At 39.6% G+C, this 21613-nt stretch overlaps 1 protein-coding gene across 2 annotated transcripts in view; it reads right to left on the bottom strand.

The window, feature by feature from the left end:
* The window catches only part of CERK (ceramide kinase), a 101845-nt gene that overhangs the window by 47630 nt on the left and 32602 nt on the right, over window positions 1–21613 (bottom strand). For both annotated transcript variants that reach the window (XM_073652140.1, XM_073652141.1), the window contains exons 2-5: window positions 13331–13402; window positions 4495–4608; window positions 1105–1227; window positions 437–562 (exon numbers count right to left, since the gene is read on the bottom strand). In XM_073652140.1, coding sequence (XP_073508241.1) covers window positions 437–562; window positions 1105–1227; window positions 4495–4608; window positions 13331–13402 — 435 coding nt within the window. The remainder of the gene's footprint in view (window positions 1–436; window positions 563–1104; window positions 1228–4494; window positions 4609–13330; window positions 13403–21613) is intronic.

Raw genomic sequence — 21613 nt, 5'->3', positions numbered from 1 at the left:
ATGCAATCACACCACCACAAAAAGAACAAATGGTGGAGCACACCTAACAGAGGTCTAGAGTCTCGATCTCAAGACACAGATGTGTGTCTTAATTTGCCTCAAATAGGTCTAGGGAGATGATGTCACTGATCCACACGGGGCAACTGCAAAGCTCAACGTGGAGCAAAACACAAGGCAGCGAACCCAGGGGAAGGAAGCAGAAACCAGGATACCCAACACTAAAATTATAGAAAGCCAATAGACAATCTCGTGAGAGCATCAGAACTTCTAAAAGATTTAAATTAGGGGGAAAATAAGTTATTATGGATGCTTTGGCAAGCTAATTAAAAAAAAAAAAAAAGGTAATCCCAGAAAGCCACTTTGTTTCGTAATACATAGCACTCTTCCATGCAAAAGATCATCACAACATTAGAAGACAGATTTTTTTTTTTCTTACCTATAACTTCAGTAGATATGGAGGCAAGGCTGAACAAAGGAGCTACTTTTTTGTCATATATTTGCTTTCCTTTCTTCTTCCCACCATATGGGTTTACATAGACAAGTAAATGCTTTGGTCTCCACGCTATTGAGAGAAAATAAAACATTCTTTGAAAATCTGACAGCAAGGTGAGAACTGGCCATGAAAACATTGCTCTGTCCACTGTATGTTTCTACAGAAGAAACGCTCGTATGTATCATACTTTATTTACATTTTTTGCCTCTTTCGGCATTCCCAAATCCTAAGATGCCAAATAAGAGTGATGGAGCAGCAATAGATGGAGGACGGGGGACAGAATGTTGCGGGTAATCTGCAAAACTGCTCTTAGGCAGAAGTACCCTTGTTTTCAATGACATTATCTTTCTGTATAATAGAAATGTAAAGTATTCTTTAAACTTAACGACTTTACACAGTCATTGTACATTTTTCTTAACATATCTCTGACATTTATTAAACCTGGCATTAGTATAAGTTTCTACACAATGTGTCTTTTTCTAGAATGAGCACTGTCAATAGGATCTTTGAAATTCAAGGTTGATGGCTTACTGCTGAAGATGTTGAAAAGCATGCACATATTCAGATTCAAGTCAGATTTTGATAGTCTCGGAAAACGAAAAAGAACTTACTCTGTTGTTCAAGTACATCATTAACTGCTTGTAACCAGTGGCAACACAGAAGTTCATCACTGCACCAGAACGTCACCGCTTTACACCGCCAGCGGTGCTTCTTCATTCTCTGCACATAGTGCACTAGGGAGTAAAGGTGAATCAAATGATTTATCAGCGTAACATATACTAAACTACCTTGCCCACATAATGGCCTTCACATATCACATTTGGAAGATGATATTTAGGACCAAAAGGAGGATAAGGTCGAAGCATGAGGGAGAGTGGAACTATACCCTAATACCCTAAGGAGTTATTGAGAAAAGTTTGCATGTGACAAGAAACGTAAATGGATTTCCTGAACAACTTTCAAGGGGTCTTAAAAGGGTTTTTGCACTAGTAATTGACTCCATTCAAATGTTTAAAGTCTTCATAAAAATCCCTTTTCCAATATACAAAGAAATATATACGGTACAGACCAAAAGTTTGGACACACCTTCTCATTTCAAGATTTTTTTTTTTGTATTTTCATGACTATGAAAATTGTACATTCACACTGAAGGCATCAAAACTATGAATTAACACATGTGGAATTATATACTTAACAAAAAAGTGTGAAACAACTGAAAATATGTCTTATATTCTAGGTTCTTCAAAGTAGCCACCTTTTGCTTTGATGACTGCTTTGCACACTCTTGGCATTCTCTTGATGAGACACATTCATTCCTGCTATATCTATTATATTAAATCATTTTTTTTGTCCAGTGTTAGCCAGTAAATAGAAAAATAACTGCTAAAATATTTACAGCCAGAAATGTTTCTCTCTCCCATAGTAATAGTTCTGCTTTTCATCACCTGTCTCATCTATTGCATTATTTCTGTGCCCCATTGTGTATAAATATGTGACTCTTCAGATTTTGGGTTATGCTAGCCTGATGAAGAGACCAGAGTAGTCTCGAAAGCTTGCAATCTGTTACCACTTTTTCAATTAGCCATTAAAAGGTATCAACCACTGAGGACTCTCAAATCTAAATATTTTGGTATTAAAAGGTAACTTCAAATCTCAGAGAGACAGAAAGGTGTGGGAATATAAACGGATGAGGACCTTTGACACCTTCAGAGCAGGAATGAATGTGTCGCATGGATTTATGTCATTCTACATCAACTAAGGAATGGGGTACTCAGAGCTTTCGGGTCATCACATAACAGTCCTTATCTATGAACCAATCCAATATTTAAAGCCAGAACTGTTTATCTTTCTCCCACAGTAATTGCTCTGCTTAACATTACCTGTCTCTTCTATTGCATTATTTCTGTGTCCTAATGTGTATAAATATGTGACTCTTCAGATATTGGGCTATGCTAGCCTGATGAAGAGGCCCGAGTAGCCTCAAAAGCTTGCAATCTATTACCATCTTTACAGTTAGCCATTATCAACCACTGAGGAGTCTCAAATCTTAATATTTTTCCAATATACAAATAAATCCAAACTAGAGCAGGTGCAATAACAAGCGACTAAGGGTATTAAGGGAATGGGTGGACTGCAATAGCAAGACAGGTTATCAAAGTTTGGGTTATTCAGTTTAGAAAAAAGAAGGCTCACGGACGATCTTATTAAAATGTACAAATATATGAAGGGACATTGCAGAGATCTTTCTAATGATATATTTACACTTAGGCGTGTGACGGGGACAAGGGGGCATCCTCTATGTCAAGAGGAAAGAAAGTTTAACCATCACTTGATTTGTATACCTTGAGAAAGGCGCCGGTCCAGCGCAGAAACGTGTTGGTATTAATAAAGACCGTTTTGGAATCCCAAGGCTCTTTCAAGCAGCGCAGCCCTCCTAAATCTGCCAGCTTCCATTTTTTAGCATTATACATCTGGAAGAACCCTTTCCTCCAAACGCGGAGCAGCAGCAGCTGCTTTCCATGCCTTTATAGGTGTTCTGCCTGCACACAACACCTTTAGGTATTGCCCTATTTTGTTTGTGCTTTTGTTCCTCTCCAGAGCTTCTCAAGGTTCAATCATTATCACAGACACAGTCGCAGTCTTTACTGTAAGAGCAGTGAGACTATGGAGCTCTCTGCCATGTGATGTTGTAAGGGTTAATATACTACAAAACAGGCATAGATGGTTGCCTTTTAAAATATAATATTACAGGTTATGGGCACTAGATTCTGTGATGGGACATTGATCCTGTCTGATTGCCGTATGTGGAATCGGGAAGGAATTTCTCCCCTAATATGGGGCTATTAGGGTCCGCTCCATGGGGTTTTTGCCGTAGTCTGGATCTACTTGTTAGGCTATAGACTGAACTTGATAGAGCAAGTCTACCTTCAACCTTAAAGACCTATAGTTATGAACATACTTTCATTACTTGTGCTTCTTCTAGGAACGCATCTCTGTGAGGTTAAATAATCTTTTGTTGACATGCAAACAACTTCCTGTCTGTTACTTCTCATCCGCCCCTCATCTAGGCACAGAGTTGTCACGGAATGAAAAGAGCAAATCACTCTGCTCGTGATGGGGTCGAAGCTGCCATTAAATGATTAACAGGATGTCTGAGCGAGGATTAGGGGACCCACCCCAAGATGCGCTCACCGAAGAGCACAAGTAATGAAAGTTTATTAGAAAAGTGATTGCTAATAAGAGTGAGGACATATGAAAAAGGGTCAAATAGTAGCGGGAAAAAAAATCTTTAAATATAAAACTGCATGTTTAGGTTCCTTCAATTGTTTTTTTGCTTATACTATGAAGCCATTAAAATTAGGTGTTTATTAAATCCCTATGATAACACGCCATTCTAATCATCTGACCACAACAGCTATGCCACTATGGTCAAGTGGCAAAAAACAGGAGGTCATCCCCAGCAGAAAGCAACAGACTAGCCTGCTCTGGAAAGATGGGAGATCCCATGGCATGTTCCATAGATGTGGCTTGTTAGATTGACAGTAATTTTCCGTAGAAAGAGTCATGACTATCACTGTCAAAAAGAAACTTCTTTGGAAACTGTTTTGCACAAAATTCTGGGTGTAGTCCCAGACAAGGAAGTAATTCTGATAAGATATATTAGGGAAATGACAGACAAAAAAAAAAGCATCCAACCTATGAATATATAAAATAGGGATTAGAGAATATACAATTGTCATTTCTCATTACACCAATCCATTGTAAGGCAACATCAATATGGCAAAAAATATTTACAGAAGCCATCCAGTAAGCTCTGGTTTTCCTTCCTCTATATAAGACTATATATTTTACAATGATCAGGTAGAGCATCCCTTTAACAACCTTGCTCCTGCACACACTAGTAACTTTTGGTCAATAAAGAGCGATCAATTATAATCATACACATCCAGCACATTATATCTAGTCTGTGAATCTTTCTGATTCTCAGAACATATGTCTACCTGTAAATGCATGAGGTTTGCACATGTGTTTCCACTGCATGCCTTGGTAGTATTTCTCATCAATCTCGGCTTCGCCAACAGAAACAATCTCCGATACAGGGACTACATGACCACCTGCAAAATGGAAAAAGGAAATGGAACAAACCTAGATGTTATAAGTCATGACAATGACTGAGTACAAGCTTCTTGTATGGACGGTCCCTTAGCACAGCATGAAAGGAAGATGTGTTCTGCTCTGAGTCACAAGCGCTTTTGCTCAATGAAATGTATTTACAGAGAATGATTAGAAAATTATTTGTGCAACTTAAAATTAAAAGAGGACCTATCACTTTTGTTAAAACCCCCAAAAATTACAGAAGATGAAATTCTAAGTCTTTCCTCAAATACATGTCATTAGCAAATCTGATAATTTCCCTCAGCATTACAAGGATGAAGGAGGTACCGTATATTCCGGCGTATAAGACGACCTGGTGTATAAGACGACCCCCCTACTTTCCTGTTAAAATATAGAGTTTAGGATATATTCACCGTATAAGACTACCCCTTTTCCAACGCATACCAAACACCGGTAAAAATTAAAAAAAAACAGATTTGAATTTAACATGGTCCTTTTTTAATTTAAATTCTTATGACATGCAGGTATATAGCAGGAAAACTCACTCATAAACATATTAAAATAGGGGGGACCCCACGTCATTTTTTGGGGGGGTCCCCCATTCTAATAGCTAGTAAAGGCTAGGTATTCAGCTGGGGGCTGATATTAGTAGCCTGGGAAGCTCCGTGGGTATTACCCCCTTCCCAGACTTCAAACATCTGCCCCAGCCGTCTGCTTAACCTCCGCTAGAGACTATAATGATGGTGGATCCCACGCCAATTTTCTTTTTAAAAAATCCTTTATTTTAACACTAAATGACAATTGAGGGGTTAATAAAGATGCAGTCCCTAAATTATTATTAATTTTGTAATTAATTTTTCCCAAAAATGTTGACGTGGGCTTCGCCATATTTTTGTGTCCAGCCAGGTACAGCAGGCAGGAACGGGCTGCCCCCAACCACCAGCTGCCTATTTGTACCTGGCCGGACACAACAATATAGGGAAGCCCTTTTTTTTTTAATTATTTCATGAAATAATGAAAAAAAAAAGACGTGGGGCTTCGCCCTATTTTTGTGTCCAGCCAGGTACAACTAGGCAGCTGGGGGCTGGAATCTGCAGCGCAGGGAGCCCCAAGCTTTCTGGGCCCCCCCCGCTGCAAATTGCAGTCCGCAGCCACCCCGGAAAATGGCGCGTTCATAGAAGCGCCATCTTCTGGCGCTGTACCCAACTCATCCAGGGCCCTGGTGCGGTGGCTCACTGGGTAATAAAGGGGTTAGGGCCAGCTTGGCATTATCAGCTGGCCCTAAGCCCGAAATTCATGGGGTCACGCCAATATTAGACATGACCACCATGAATTTCTAGTAAAGTAATTAAAAAAAACACAACACCCAGAAAAAAGTCCTTTAATTGAAATAAAGACACAATTTTTTAATGTTCTAAATTAAACCATACTTACCATCACGCCCATTCCAGCTGAAGCCAACGATCTCCTGCAATAAAAGTAAAATAATAAAGCAACCTCATCCTTACATCTCCATGGTTCCCAGGACCGGTCCAGCTCTGCTACATTCACATGACAGGCTGCACCGCAGCAGAACGCTGCCGTTCAGCTTGCCATGCGGCAGACACTGAGAAGCGCAGGCATGCTTGTGCTCCTCAGTGTCTGACTGTGACGGCATCCAGATGAGCCGAGATCATATCCAATGAACTCGGCTCACCTCATGCACGTCACTGACAGCGTGGGAAAATTCTCCTGCTCCCCGCATGCGCAGTAGAAGTTTCCCACGCTGTCAGTGACGGACGTCCAGGAGGTGAGCTGAGTTCATTGTCGGCTCATCTGGATGCCGTCACAGCGAGACACTGAGGAGCGCAAGCATGCCTGCGCTTCTCAGTGTCTGCGGGATGACAGGCTGGATGGCAGCGTTCTGCTGCGGTCCAGCCTGTCATCTCGATGTAGCAGAGCTGAAGCTGTCCTGGGAACCATGGAAAGGTAAGGATGAGGTTGGTTTATTATTTTTCTTTTATTGCAGGAGATCGTTGGCTTCAGCTGGAATGGGCGTGACGGTAAGTATGGTTTAATTTAGAACAATAAAGAATTGTGTGTTTATTTCAATTAAAGGACTTTATTCTGGGTGTTTGTGTTTTTTTTAACTTTGACTATGGGGTTAGTAATGGGGGTGTCTTATAGACGCCTCTCCATTACTAACCTGGGCTTGATGTCAGCTGGCATTATAAGCTGACATCAACCCCAACCCTATTACCCCCTGCCACCGCACCAGGGCAGCGTGGAAGAGCGAGGCTAAGTGCCAGAATTGGCGCATCCTATGGATGCGCCATTTCTGGGGCGGCTGACGGCTGGTGTTTCTAGCCTGGGAGGGGGCCAATATTCATGGCTCCCTTCCTGGGCTATTAATATCAGCCCCCAGCTGTCTGCCTAGCCTTTGCTAGCTATTAAATTAGGGGGGACCCCACGTCATTTTTTTTTGGGGGGTCCCCCATTTTAATAGCTAGTAAAGACTAGGTATTCAGCTGGGGACTGATATTAGTAGCCTGGGAAGCTCCGTGGGTATTACCCCCTTCCCAGGCTTCAAACATCTGCCCCAGCCGTCTGCTTAACCTCCGCTAGAGCCTAAAATTAAGGGGAACCCCACGCCAATTTTTTTAATAATAAATCCTTTATTTTAATACTAAATGACAAGTACAGTAAGCAACACTGTCACTGTACTTCATATATATGTGACTGACATGTTTCTATCTATCTAATCTATGTGTGATGCTCTATCTTTCTGTTATAAATTGTCGGTTACAGATGCTGAATTGCCGGCCGGCTTTTTTAAAGAGACGGTGCATGAAAACACTAATATTTGTTTTAATAAATCCTTTACACTAAATGACAAGTACAGTAAGCAATACTGTCACGGTACTTCATATATATGTGACTGACATGTTTCTATCTATCTAATCTATGTGTGAAGCTCTATTCTTTCTATTCTAAATTGTCGGGTGCCGGCTTATGCCGCTGCTGAATTGCCGGCTTTTCATATATTGTCACAGAAGCCCTGCGCTGTGTCCGGAGCTGGGAATACGCAGCGATGTGTCAGTTTCAGCACAGAAGCGCTGACTGTCTGGACCTACCGCCGCCGTATTTTAACTCCCTCCACCTTATATTAACTCCGACATGGCAGGGATACGGCCACGGCAGCTTATTAACACCCCCAGAGTATCCCCGCATGTCAATTTCTGAAAGTTTAAAAGCATTACCGGCGTATAAGACGACCCCAGACTAGACAGAAGATTTTTCAGTCTTCAAAAGTCGTCTTATACGCCGGAATATACGGTACTTTCATTTTACAAGAGTGATCACTAAATGCTCTTCTCTGAAAGGAAAGGGGGCGATAATCAGCCTTGTGCTTAATTCTACTTGGGATTCATTGCAAATAAATCAATTTGCCTGGTCTGCTTGTTTGTCAAGTAGCCGGTCCAATACAATACAAAAATCTATTCACCTACACCTGTGTTTTAATCTGGAAGGAAGGAGGAAGATAAAGTTCTCTCTATATGGCTAATCTGCAAAAGGAGGAAATTGCTGTTTCTGAAGAGATAATCTACTGGTAGATAGTAGATTAATCCTTTACAAAAGCTAGGTCAGCAGCCCAGATCTCCCATGTGTTCACATCCTTCACAAAGTCTCATCTGCCATCAAAGCTCAGAGGTAGGAAGCCTCTCACCGTTCTCAAGAGAGACACAGTAGAGAGCCCAAATTTAGCTGCTCTCCAAAGCTAGATTAATTAAGTAAAAAATAAATAAAACAAAGAGTAAACTTTTAGTTATAAGAATTTCAGAAAGGGTTATATTCTGATCTTTTTACATCATTAAAGTTTCCTCAAAGTAATACGGCCTGTTTCAAGAGAGCATTGAGAACTAGTAGAAAATTAAGTTATACAGTGGTGTGAAAAAGTGTTTGCACATTTCCTGATTTCTTATTCTTTTGCATGTTTGTCACACTTTAATATTTACATTTGTTTTCTGATCTGAAACATTTAACAGACAAAGATAAAACAAGCAAACACTAAATGCAGTTTTTAAATGAAGGTCTTTATTATTAAGGGAAAAAGAAATCCAAACCTACAGGGCCCTGTGTGAAAAAAGTGATCCCCCCCCCACACTTAAAACATAAATTAACTGTGGTTTATCACATCTTTGGGAAGCAGAGTTCAATTTCCCTAGCCACATACAGGCCTGATTACTGCCACACCTGTTCTCAATCAAGAAATAACTTAAATAGGAGCTGCCTAACAAAGTCAAGTAGACCAAAAGATCCTCAAAAGCTAGACATCATACTGCAATCCAAAGAAATTCAGGAACAAATGAGAAACAAAGTAATTGAGATCCATCAGTCTGGAAAAGGTTATAAAGCCATTTCTAAAGTTTTGGGACTCCAGCAAACCACAGTTAGAGCCATTATCCACAAATTGTGAAAACATGGAACAGTGGTGAACCTTCCCAGAAGTGGCAGGCCGACCAAAAGTACCCCAAGAGCACAGCGACGACTCATCCAAGAGGTCACAAAAGACCCAACAACATCCAAACAACTGCAGGCTTCATTTGCCTCAGTTAAGGTCAGTGTTCATGACTCCACCATAAGAAAGAGACTTGGCAAAAATGGCATGCATGACAGAGTGCCAAGACGAAAACCACTGCTGAGCAAAAAGAACATAAAGGCTTGTCTCACTTTTGACAGAAAACATCTTGATGATCACCAAGACTTTTGAAAGAATACTCTGTGGACTGACAAGACAATAGTTGAACTTTTTGGAAGGTGTATGTCCCATTACATCTGGCGTACAAGTAACACAACATTTCAGAAAAGGAACATCATACCAACAATAAAATATGGGGGTAGTTGTGTGATGGTCTGGGGCTGTTTTGCAGCTTCAGGACCTGGAAGACTTGCTGTGTTGAATGGAACCATAAATTCTGCAGTCTACCAAAAAATCCTGAAGGAGAATGTCATCTGTTCGTGACCTCAAGCTGAAGAACACTTTGGTTATGCAGCAGGACAATGATCTAAAACACACCAGCAAGTCCACCTCTGAATGGATTAAAAAAAAATGACTTTGGAGCGGGATATTCAAAGTCCTGACCTTAATCCGATTAAGATGCTGTGGCATGACCTTAAAAAGGTGGTCCATGCTTGGAAACCCTCCAATGTGTCAGAATTACAACAATTTTGCAAAGATGAGTGGGCAAAAATTACTCCAGAGCGTTGTAAAAGACTCATTGCCAGTTATCACAATGCTTTATGATTGCAGTTGTTGCTGCTAAGGGTGACCCAACAAGTTGTTAAGTTTAGGGGGCAAACACTTTTTCACACAGGACCTTGTAGGCTTGGATGTCTTTTTCCCTTAATAATAAAGACCTTCATTTAAAAACTGCATTTTGTGTTTACTTGTGTTATCTTTGTCTAATATTTAAATTTGTTTTGTGATTTGAAATTAAGCGTGACAAACATGCAAAAGAATAGGAAACACTTTTTCACACCACTGTATATTCTCCCTGCTCCACTCCCTTCTAGTTCTCAGGGCAGTGCAGGAAGGTGTTACAGTCGCAACTCACTGCACAGAGAGAGTGCTTCAATCACTCCACGGCAAACTGATTGAAAGCCCGCTCTGCAGTGTGTGTGTGTGTGTGTGTGTGTGTGTGTGTGTGTGTGTGTGTGTGTGTGTGTGTGTGTGTGTGTGTGTGTGTGTGTGCTCAGAGCAGGCTGTAAATCAAGATTCTGGGGAGTGATTTGAGCCACGCTCACTATATAGTGACCAGTTACTAACAGCTCCCTGCACCACTCCCGATGACTGGAATGTGCGGCTACTGGGGGAATAAAATGTAATTTTCTTCCTGTAACCACTGGTCCAGTAATCTACCAGGAATGCATTAAATGCTATTTACCTTATAGTTACCACTATATGTGCAGGTGAAGAATGCTTTTGGAAGTGATAGATTCTCTTTAAGTGATGCTGTATACCTTAATATGACTGAAATCTTATGTCAAAACACGTACGGACCTGAGTTTTTGTACAACTATTATTTTTTATACAAATTAATCATAAACAGCACATAGTTACAGTAACATTAAAGAGGATCTGTCATCAGGTCAAAACTGTCCAGTTTTTTATATCCTATTTTATTTCATCTGCTCCCTTGAGTATTCTGCTTTTTTCTTTTGTAAAATCTGCCATACGGTCCCAGAGATATAATTTTTTTTTTTTGGTGCTAATTTTTATGGTCTTTACAAGGGGAAGTGGCTCGCGGAAGCTCCATTGTAAGCACGCCTCTATTGGTAGAGACCATAAAAATTAGTGCTGAATAAGAAAGGTCCTTACCTCTGGAACTATATGGCAAAATTAAAAAAAAACAAACTGCAGATTGCTCAGGGGAGAAGTAGGAATAATTAAAGAGCAAAAACTGGACACTTTTGACCTGGTGACTGGTCCTCTATAAGAACAGCATATACAGTCTTCAGCAATTCCTTAATATGTTCTACTTCTTTGATACTATCAATTTTCATAGTGCAATCAAAACTGCGAGAAATAAAGAACCCTCAATATCTGTCTGAGGAGATCTGCCAATATCCCCCACATGTACTAATATAAAAATTCATTTAAAAAATATAATGTCCATGAGATCGCAGCTTGAGGAAAATAATATTAAATGGCAGCACTTTTAGTGCGGAGTTAAATAAATCTAATAAATGGAAAGTAGGGAGCCCCATACAGAGTGGTTTCAAACAGAATCCAGAATATAACCAAGCAGAACTATTAATACATTTTTTAAAGTGTAAATTGATAAAAATGAATTAACTGTAAAATTCCTATTTCAATTACGCTTACTTGGGGACAAAAGTCCACCCATTGTGAGAACAAAATGAAATAAGCATCCCTAATTAAATCATACAATGTGATTAAGTTTGTTAAATAAATCTGAATTTTCAAGCAATAGGCAGAAAAAGTCCTAGGGTTATTGCAAACAAAGCACAAATTATGGGAAAAAAATCAAAGCTTTCAAGTACACAGCCGCAGCTGACTATTGAAACTGCACACTAATTGACTGTTTACATTGAGTTCTAGTGAAGACATTACACATCAGAATGAGTGGCACATTATAAAGAGGGGCCATAGGATGATGAGCCAGTCTACAGCATGTCTTGGTGTTGGGTTAAAAATGTAAAACTTTCAATCTAATGTTCACCTTGTGAATTAAAGGGGTTGTCCCATTAGGACACGAATACAGCCCAACCCTATTACACTAAGCTGAGAGACCTCATGCATCCATATAATGTATTTGGAATATTTTTAAATTTGTAGTAGCCACTGCAGAAGTTATGAGCAGCCATCCACATCCAGAATATATAGATATATATAATCAGCTGTTGTCTCTGGATTCTGAACTGTGGCCATCAACTGATTAAAGGGTTTTCAATGTCGCAAAAATAATCTTTAAAAAACGTACTAAAATCAGCAAGTTACATGCACAGTCTACTACAACACTTCAGTTAGCAAGAAGTAAGACGTTGTGAAGATATTAACACGGTCCTGAGAGCCGGCAGCTCCATTTCCGGCTTGTGTTCATCAGAGCTCAGTGTTTCTTGCATCCTCACGTTAACAGGGCTGTGTGTGAATGGGGATGGCTAACTAGCTTGCTCTAAGAGCTAATCCAGCCCTCCTCATGGCATTATCATAGACCGATAAGGAGGCTGGTTTAAGGGGCATTTACACTGCAAGATAATCATGAACATTAAAAATGTTGGCTTAACGATTATCTAGCCGTGAAGACAGGCTACCGATCACCTGATAAATTAGCAAAACGCTCGTTCATCAGGTGAAATAATCTTTAATACAGCACAAAAGATCATCTTTCTCTGCGGTGCTTCGTCCTGTGCACGAAGGACTCGCACTGCCAAGAACAATGGCAGCCGAGGCGTACTTAGCGATCTAGTATAGACCGCTCACTGTGCATTGTTCACTTTAGTCTGCCTGTGTAAACAGCCACTCAAATGACGACCGATTGTTAAAAGTCTACCAATCGGCAGTCCTCATACACCGCAATAAAGACATTCTAACACACGGAACGCTGTCCTTTGGTTGTACAGAAACAAAAAGGGGAGAATGCCAGGATCACAACACTAATTTTAGATTGGGGCAGTTTCAGTAATTAAAGTATAATAGCTGTGTTACTTGATATTTTAAAGTTCATTTAAAGCCCCAACTCACCACCATTGATAAGCCTCCTCTATTTAATAGAATGGGAATCCCAAAATCATAAAGTGTGTTAGTGAGCATGTGTGACAATGCATAGGATCGGTGGTCACACATGCTCACTAGCACTCCATTCACACAAGGGACTTACAGAGGTTTTTTTTCTCCACTTACAGAACACATTTGTGAACAAGCAACCTATACTTTTCGCCTCTCCACAATGACATCCCATCCAAATGGTCCTGTGCAATTATTGTATAAGAACCATTTGCATGTAGAGAGCTACAAAAGTACACAAAACAGAAAGTTTAACATTAGGTCATAGCCGCTAATTAAGTGTCAAGTTGTCAGGCTTTTCCCTGTAGATGTAGAATCACACAATGCAGTAAAAATGTGGATGGTTTATTACATTTATAGCATACATTACAAATTAGAAAATTAGTTCTTGGGATTGAAATTGCTAAAATTCTATAATTTAGTTAGCTTCCTACCTGTATGCAATCGATGAGTAAAACTGCCTCTCAGCCCTTGTGCTCTGTGGAGGACTCGAGTAAAACAAGCACCTAAAAAAAATATATTTATAAACTTATTAAACACTAATACAGTGTACAAGTTATCAAATAACTCCAAAAAACTTTCAGATAAATGGTTATAAAATGAAAGTTTGCTTTTACAGAGTAATAGTTTTAGAAGTATGAAAACTACATATAAAACATATAAATGAGGCTACCCAGAAGCAAAAAATTTGCCGAGGACAATCCGCACCGACAACGTAATCTGAATTAAGAAGCAGCAATGGCTGTGACAGAAATTGTGTGAGGGCCTGACGATGAGAGACTATAAATGAAGGGAGATGTATTTTTGGAGAGAGTGACTATTCAAAGGTGTTTTCCGGGTTGGCATGCAAACAAATCGCTGACCTGTAATAACCCATAATGCTAAGCCTTAAATACAAAATGTGTCCTTACAACACATGTAGTGCCTGTGTAGTCTCAGTACATGTGACAGGGGAAAACTATCATAAAAAGGAAGAATAAAAGGAAAACCATGTACAACATAAGAAAGGAGCCTCAACATGATCAGAACAAGCCAATTCTATTAAAAGCCGGGTTTTCCTGAATTCCTATATTACAAATCTTGTCTCTGAAGAGTTACTTTATATCATTTTTTTGTGCACACAGTATTTCCATAGTAACCATATTGATTCATTTAAGATACACTGTAAACTTGGACCAATATATATCGTCATGTAACAGCACAGAGCCGCTATCACACAAGTTTCTTCGCCATTTCCAGCAGCATAATGACTAACAAATGTGTTTAGGACGTCTCTGCACTCAGCTTATATTTCCCCTTCCACAGAGTCCACATGTACATATTTCATTCACCTTATCAACTACGTCCTCCATCTGCAAAGTAGCACTCTGCCATAGAAAATGTATCCTGACAGTCAGATGTCATTCTTAAATATACTCAGGTCGTGTTTGTCACCAAATGTTTGTCATTTCTCATACAAACCTTGCTCACTGCTATATATCTTGCTCATCCTCCCTTCAGATCTGTCAACCGTCCAACAAATCTTGATCAAGCCCACTGCCAAACTACGATAACCCCTCTGTCAAATCCCATAAATCTTAGGTGTCTGGGTTGCTTCCTGTTGAGCTTTTCAAAGGCCTCAGAGAAACATTGTATATTTGGCAATAATAATTTGGACTTAAAAGAAATTCTGTCACTGAGCTCAAAACACCCCTAGACCACAAATAAGGGCATGCAAATGGTTGAAATTTAAATTCATGGACACCTTTATTTCTTCTATCTATTGCTGCATTCCGAGTTATTAGCGTGTTCATTCATATGCAAATGATGAGTTAAGTGCTCTGGGTCTGTCAGAGCACTTAATGATCCCCTGCCTCTTTACCTTGAATGATAGCTCACTGTCTGATTTCTTTGCCCAACACTTGATGTAACACAAGACAGTGAGGTAACATTCAAGCTAAAGAGGCTGGTGCTAGGTGGGAAAACAACCTCAAGAGGCAGAGGATCTTTGAGTGCTCCACTATGCCCAGAGCATTTAATGCCTCATTTGCATATAAATTAAAACACTAATTACTCAGGATGCGGCAATAGATAAGAGATAAAGGTGTCCATGGATTTACAATTCAAAGAACGGCATACCCATATATGCTTTTTTTTTGGGAGGGAGATGGGTGGAAAGGGCGAAGGGTGCTTTGTTTTACTGATAGATTCTCTTTAATACTTTGCCAATATACTGTAGCCAAATTGCACCCTTGTTAGTAATCTTGAGAATCAAGGGTCCATGGAACATAAATCCAATCCAAAAACCCATACAGCTAAAAGTAATCCTAATATAAATTCCAATAACTTTTATAGGAATGAGCCACCTAAGTCTCACTAAAAGAAGCTGATTGTTTTAGCAACACATGGGATTAGCAGGCAAGATCCATAAACATGTTTTACAAGATGCACGGTTTACGATGTAATTCAAAGGTCAGGAATTGGTACTACACTTCATCCATAAGTGTATGAAAAAGTGGTAGCCATTCACAGGTTGATAAACCTGAATTCACACAGCTCTTGTCACACGGCAGAAAAACTACAGTTGATGGAAGGGAACAAGCCAATGTCGGGAAGGGTTTTCTGCCTTTATATGTCAACAATAACTATCTTATCTTATGCACTTCCAAGGCCATGTTCACACAATGAGCTTTTGATGCTGCAGCTTCACCTATTAAGTTACTTGCGTTTGTGCCTGCATTTTTTATCAAGTCTTTTTATTACGTTTTTGATGCTGCATTTTTGTTTCAGGTTGGTGTGTCATGTTTTAAATAAAGCTGCTTTGTTTTTTATACTACCTGGTATTTGGCTTTAACAAAACTTTATTGATAAAGTCATGTGCCGATTACATGTGTTTTTTATACATTTCCACCGTGGAAACGCTTTTTACCTGCAAATTTTCCGCATGTCATACAAATCTATGGTAAAATCTGCACACAAATCTCAGTGTACTCGCAAGAGAAATTAACACATTGAGGATTTGAAACACACACCGCAGGCCAGTTTATGCCAGGTATAAACACAAAAAAAACCCCAGAGGGCATGAGATTTCTATAAATCCCATTCACTTTGTAAGATTAAACACCTACAGCCACAATCCATAGGAACGAGGGCTTAAATGCACCATATAGTATTAACAAAAACACCAACATATAAAAAAAAAGCCAAAATATAATAAAAGAATATATTTTATTAATACATAAAAATACAAAGATAATTAAACGTACAATAGTATCGAAAAAGACACCGGGTCTGGACAAAGCTTCTCTATGTGAAACGCGCGTCGGATGCGCTGGGCCCCTGGGTGATTCTACTCCTGACTGACACTTGCTTAAGTATGGGTATTAGCATTCTTTGTACTTTATTGTGTATGTATATATTGTTTTGGAGGGCATACTTGGACTTGATCCTTGCTACCCACTCCTTGCCTTAACAAATATATGCATACGTATACGCACATGCTTATGTAAATGACCATTTACCTTTGATTTTATTTATTGTATGTACCGCTTACTTAGAACAAGTCAGGTTAGCACGTGTCCCAGTTTGTTTTTACTTACCTGTGATGTTTCGATACCCCTGTATGTTTAAGTAATTTAGTCTTTTTATGTATTCATAAAATGTATCCTTAATTATATTTTAGCTTGCACTTTTATATGTTGGGGTTTTTGTTAGAACTGTGATGCTGTGATTTTGACGCAGCGAAAACACACAATCAAAAACTTATCATGGACACACAGCCAATGATTTCATGTATATAAGCAATCCCATTAAATGGAATCTGTCACCATCTTTTCGCCACCTAATCTGAGAGCAGCATATCAGAGGCAGAGAAACCCTGAATCCAGCGATGGATCACTTACTGGGCTGCTCGCTATAATTTTGATAAAATCACTGTTTTAATCAGGAGATAATCATTACAGGACAAGTAAACCTACTGTCATGTATTCTTCTGTATATATGCCATGTATACCATCTACCAGAACCACCACTTCATCCCCAACGGTGCATAAGCAGAAAGCGGCACAAAGAGTTGCTCATCAGGGGTGTGAGCAAGGTTATACCAAGAACAGCATTCAGAGAACTGGTAGATATACAGCAGAGAAAAAAGTGATTTTAACAGAACTGCTTTAAGCAGCCCAGTAAGACAGATATATCGCTGTAATCAGGGTCTCTGCCCCAGCATCATGCTGCTCTCAGATGGGGTAAAACAATCCTAGTGACAGCTTGCCTTTAAAGCTTATATTTTAACAATGGCATACAAATATATATTCTGATAAAATGTGCAAGGCTGAATTTAGATCTGTGGCTGTAAACCATTGCCAAACAGCTATATACAAGTACAGGCCGATTACCATTCCCGATAATCGGCGTGTGTAATACACCTTAGGAACAAAGACTGAATTATGCTCTGACTTCAAGCTTCTTCAACTTGTAACCATGGCAAGTGGTCACATTGGTCTCAGCTTAAGGGGGCTATTAAAATTTGCAGAGGAGCCAATTGACAGAACTTTTTACTTGCCTGGGACAAAGGCTAGGTTCACATAAGACTGGTGTCCCCGTTAATGATTTTCTTCTGACTTTCTAAAAAAATGATATTCAGACGAGCCTAAGATACAATCATTGACTTCATTCAGACAAGCAAATTCCAAAATCTACCAATCTATTGTGACAAGCTAAAGAAAATTGACACCGTTGGAGAGAAGACCAAATGAAGTCCAAAGTTTCCAGTTTTGGTCTCTTTGCCCAACTTTAGACAATGAATCCTTAGATGGCACATCTTAATCCGTTTTTTGGCAACTCCAACACAGCCTAAGAAACATGCATCCTACACTAAGTGGGCCAAATCTCAATCAGAGGATGATAAACTGCTGCTACAATTATTTACTTCAACAATTTTTCACTCGGCTTCTCGTATTGAGGGTCCTACGCTACATCACTGGACTCAAACGTACTAGACTATTAATAACTAATACACTATGTTCCTCACTACTGAAAATTCTACTTTTATCTTTATCGACTGGCTAAAGCAGTACAGCGATATCTTTCCATTGTATACAGTGTAACATTTGTAAGTAGCATTAACGTGACACGGCAACAAGAACGCAGCGAATTTGCCCAAATGTAAAGACTGCTTTAGGCCTCTGGCTTATAACAGCTAATGAACACCGCCATTATACAGCTCCATGCAATCTTAGTTGCACAGAGCCATAATAAGACACTCAAAGAAGTCTACAGAGACCTTCTGTAATTGCATAGGACTCCGATCTCGTATGGAAACTGCCATAGATTTTTTGTCAGATTCCAGCAAAACAAGTGTCAATATATTCTGCTTCTTCCCATATCATAAGATTGAGAAATCTACCCGCTGTGACTCCACCCTGACAATTGGCATCCCACTTTAATCCCTGTAAATGTAAAGTCAGTGATACAACTGTCTGACTTAACCCAACAGCCAAGCAAATTCCATGAAAAGTGTACAGAGGAAGGAAACTGCACAATACTCCGACTACATGCAAAGTAAAAGAGCAGAGGAAAAACAAGAGACATTTGAAAAGGTCACAAGTCATTTTTATAGTAAAGCAGCTTCCCGATTAAGGATGTCATTTTAATTGAAAAGACAAAGTCGCCCAATAAGCATGGAATGTGCAAATGTGAAGAATATAAATAGCACGGAAACAAAAATGTGGACTCTTCGTTTCGGGAAATGCTGGATGTGTCACCCAGAGCGCGGCACATTTATGCTACACTGCTCAATTACTGTTCATTATTGGTCTCCCTCTAATTACGGGGCTGTCAAATTAATGTATGAAACACTAATTAAGCTTCATTTTTCTGGTCTATTCATCTGCACTAGGGTATACTCAACCGCAGAGCATTTTTGTTTCTTCCAGACATTTCAAGTGCTAGTCAAGGATGAAAGATCAAGTCATTTTGGCCATGGTCATAATAAAGTGATGGCCTGATTACTAAATGTCTCTGCCTAAAGAAATCATAAGAAAATGTATTTTCTTTTAAAGAAAACATGCTCGAATTATATCAAGTACAGAGAAAGTCAGAAGCCATCTATTGTTTAATTTCAAGTCAAAACATCCAATAGATGGGTTCTCCAAGAATGGATAAAGGGATAGACTGGTTTTTTTTTTGCAGAGAAACACCTCATCTGTTCATGGCCTCTTTCTGGCTAATTCTTACTGACTTAGGGCTCATGCAGATGAGCGTATAAATTGGATGTATGATGTCCAATTTTTGATCGGAGAGCACACTGACCCGTGTTATTCTATGAGGCTGTTCAGACGAACGATTCTTTTCTCAGTCTGACTGTGAAAAAAGAAATCCCAGCGTGCTGTACTTTCTTGCGAGTCTTGGATGAGACTCACCCATTCAAATCTATGGGTGCATAATGAAAAAAGACTTGCACGTGGAACATCCAAGAGGCATCAAATTTTTTCAAATAGTTTTCAGGTTTATAATGGAAATGTATTTGATCATGTACATTTTTTAGTGTAGATGTATTAAACCAGGTCGCACACACAGACAAACAACGGACACACGGGTGAAAATTAGAAAAAAAATTGGTCAGAGTTTTCTGGTTGAAACTCAGACGATTTCTCATACACTTGTCTACAGCTGACCTTAAAAGGAGATAAAATGCAAAACCAATCCCATAAACAGACATGGTGCCATTTCAGGAAGACAAATAATACAAGAGGAATATTATGCCTAGTAAAGGGCACCATCTCCATATTAAATTCTACAAGGTAAACACATAAGTGAAGAGTCCCACTAAATCCTGTGGGTCCGTGTGCAGCCAGTTTTATAACATATAGCACACTAACAAGACATACTGTTGTATGAATATGCCCTCATGCGAAAAAGTGTGATCGTTCTAGAGTGCTTTAAGTCTAACAACCTAGAAGTAGTCTTGGATCACAAGCTCCACCAAAGGGATCTTCTTACTTTTATCTATGATGTATCAAACATGATTTGGACTGGATTTCCTCTTTAAAGCACTATTTAGTTTGTTTTTTATTTCACCCCGAGAGCAGCATCACTAATGTCTATTCCCTGCCCCTAGTAATATACTTACTAGCCGCTGTCTTCTGCTCTTCCTGACGTCACACATGTCCCGCTCTGCCATCTCATGATCGCAGCTCTGACTTAACGGAAGTCACAGCCAAAGGTCACAAGATCTCATTGTAGGTCTATGAGAGCCTCGTTCTGGCTCTCAGACATTGATTGACAAGTGTCTTCAGGTTCACCCAGCAAACACTGGAGCGATCCGGCAGGTCACAAACACAAGAAGACAACTGGAGTGGGGCAGACAACAGAAGAATACGGCTCTTGTGAAGTATTTTTCTATAGGCAGGTTACATACATTAGTGATACCACCCCAGGGGTGACATAAAAAAAACAACACTGAAGTGATGCTTTAAAGGGAATTTGTCACTAAGGTTTTCACTATGAAACCAGGATTAGAATAGGACAGAGAAGGATGAAACATAGCCAAATATACCAATTACATCACCCTCTGGTGCTGCGTCTCACCAAAATGTGTTCATTCATATACAAATTAGGCTCTTTATTGCATTGGTGGGGATATCAGTGCATTTGTAGTCATCTGTTCCTCTTAGCTTCACCCTGCTAGCGTCACTCACACTTCTTAATTGAAAGTGAAGAGCAGAGGGTGATGTAATGCAACAGAGTCTTTCTCCATTGTCAATCAAGCACCTGAGGCGGAGCTGGCAGGGAAAAGCCGAGGACTGCAAGTGCACTGATATGCCCACCAGTGCACTTGCAAAGCTAATTTGCATATGAATAGAAGATAACTTTTCGGTGCAACATAGAATGATACCTATGTTATCACAGGAGACGTTTCTCCCAACCCTATCCTGATCTACCTCTGGTTTCTTAATGAAAGTCTTACTGGCAAATTCCTGTTAAGTAGTATTTAGCAAATGGCGACAGTTTTGGTGGTCAACCAATCGCTGCAATAGCCAGACTTACTATTATTAAAGGAGCACGCCGGTGATTTTTGTTTTATTTTATCTATTAGCAAATAGTAATGTGCATGCATTGAGTGTGTTACAATACCCACTGGACGCACTCTTCTGCCCCGTTCTATTGCTCTGTTGTAACAATCGCATTTGTGACCTGCCGAATCCCACACCGTCTTCTGTGTGGAATGGAGGTCACTTTTTGAATTTTATCAATGCAAGTTCATGAGACTCAGAACAAGGCTCCATAGACACTATACAATTCGGCAGGTCGCAAATGTGTTAACATCACCCGAGTGTGGCATTGGAAATAGCAGAAGACTGATGAATATTGCAATACTCTCTGCATAGTACATAACTGTTTACTAGTAGTTGGGGGGAATAACCAAGTTGCCTTAAAGGGGTTTTAAAATGGTCTATAAAGTCTAAGGAAGGTTTAAAAAAAAATCAACTGCCTACACACAGCAAAGGGTTCACAGAGAACTGTGGGATAGGATCAGTCAAACGACATGCTCCTTTAACGCATCAACTGCCTGACACAGATGCGTTTCCTGCGTCAAGGTGGAAAAAAACAAGAGAACGTCTGGTCTACAGTTATGGGAACACAGAGAAAAGACAACTGAATTCTACTGAATGTAAATTGCACATTGAATTTTTATAACAATTACTAAGTCGACAATTTTTATTTCATGGCAAAATCCT

Source organism: Phyllobates terribilis, unplaced genomic scaffold, assembly GCF_046119375.1.
Source record: "Phyllobates terribilis strain yellow unplaced genomic scaffold, ASM4611937v1 Scaffold_11__3_contigs__length_659146591, whole genome shotgun sequence".
In the NCBI taxonomy this organism is placed as follows: Eukaryota; Metazoa; Chordata; class Amphibia; order Anura; family Dendrobatidae; genus Phyllobates; species Phyllobates terribilis.
This window is presented reverse-complemented; position numbering and strand designations above follow the sequence as displayed.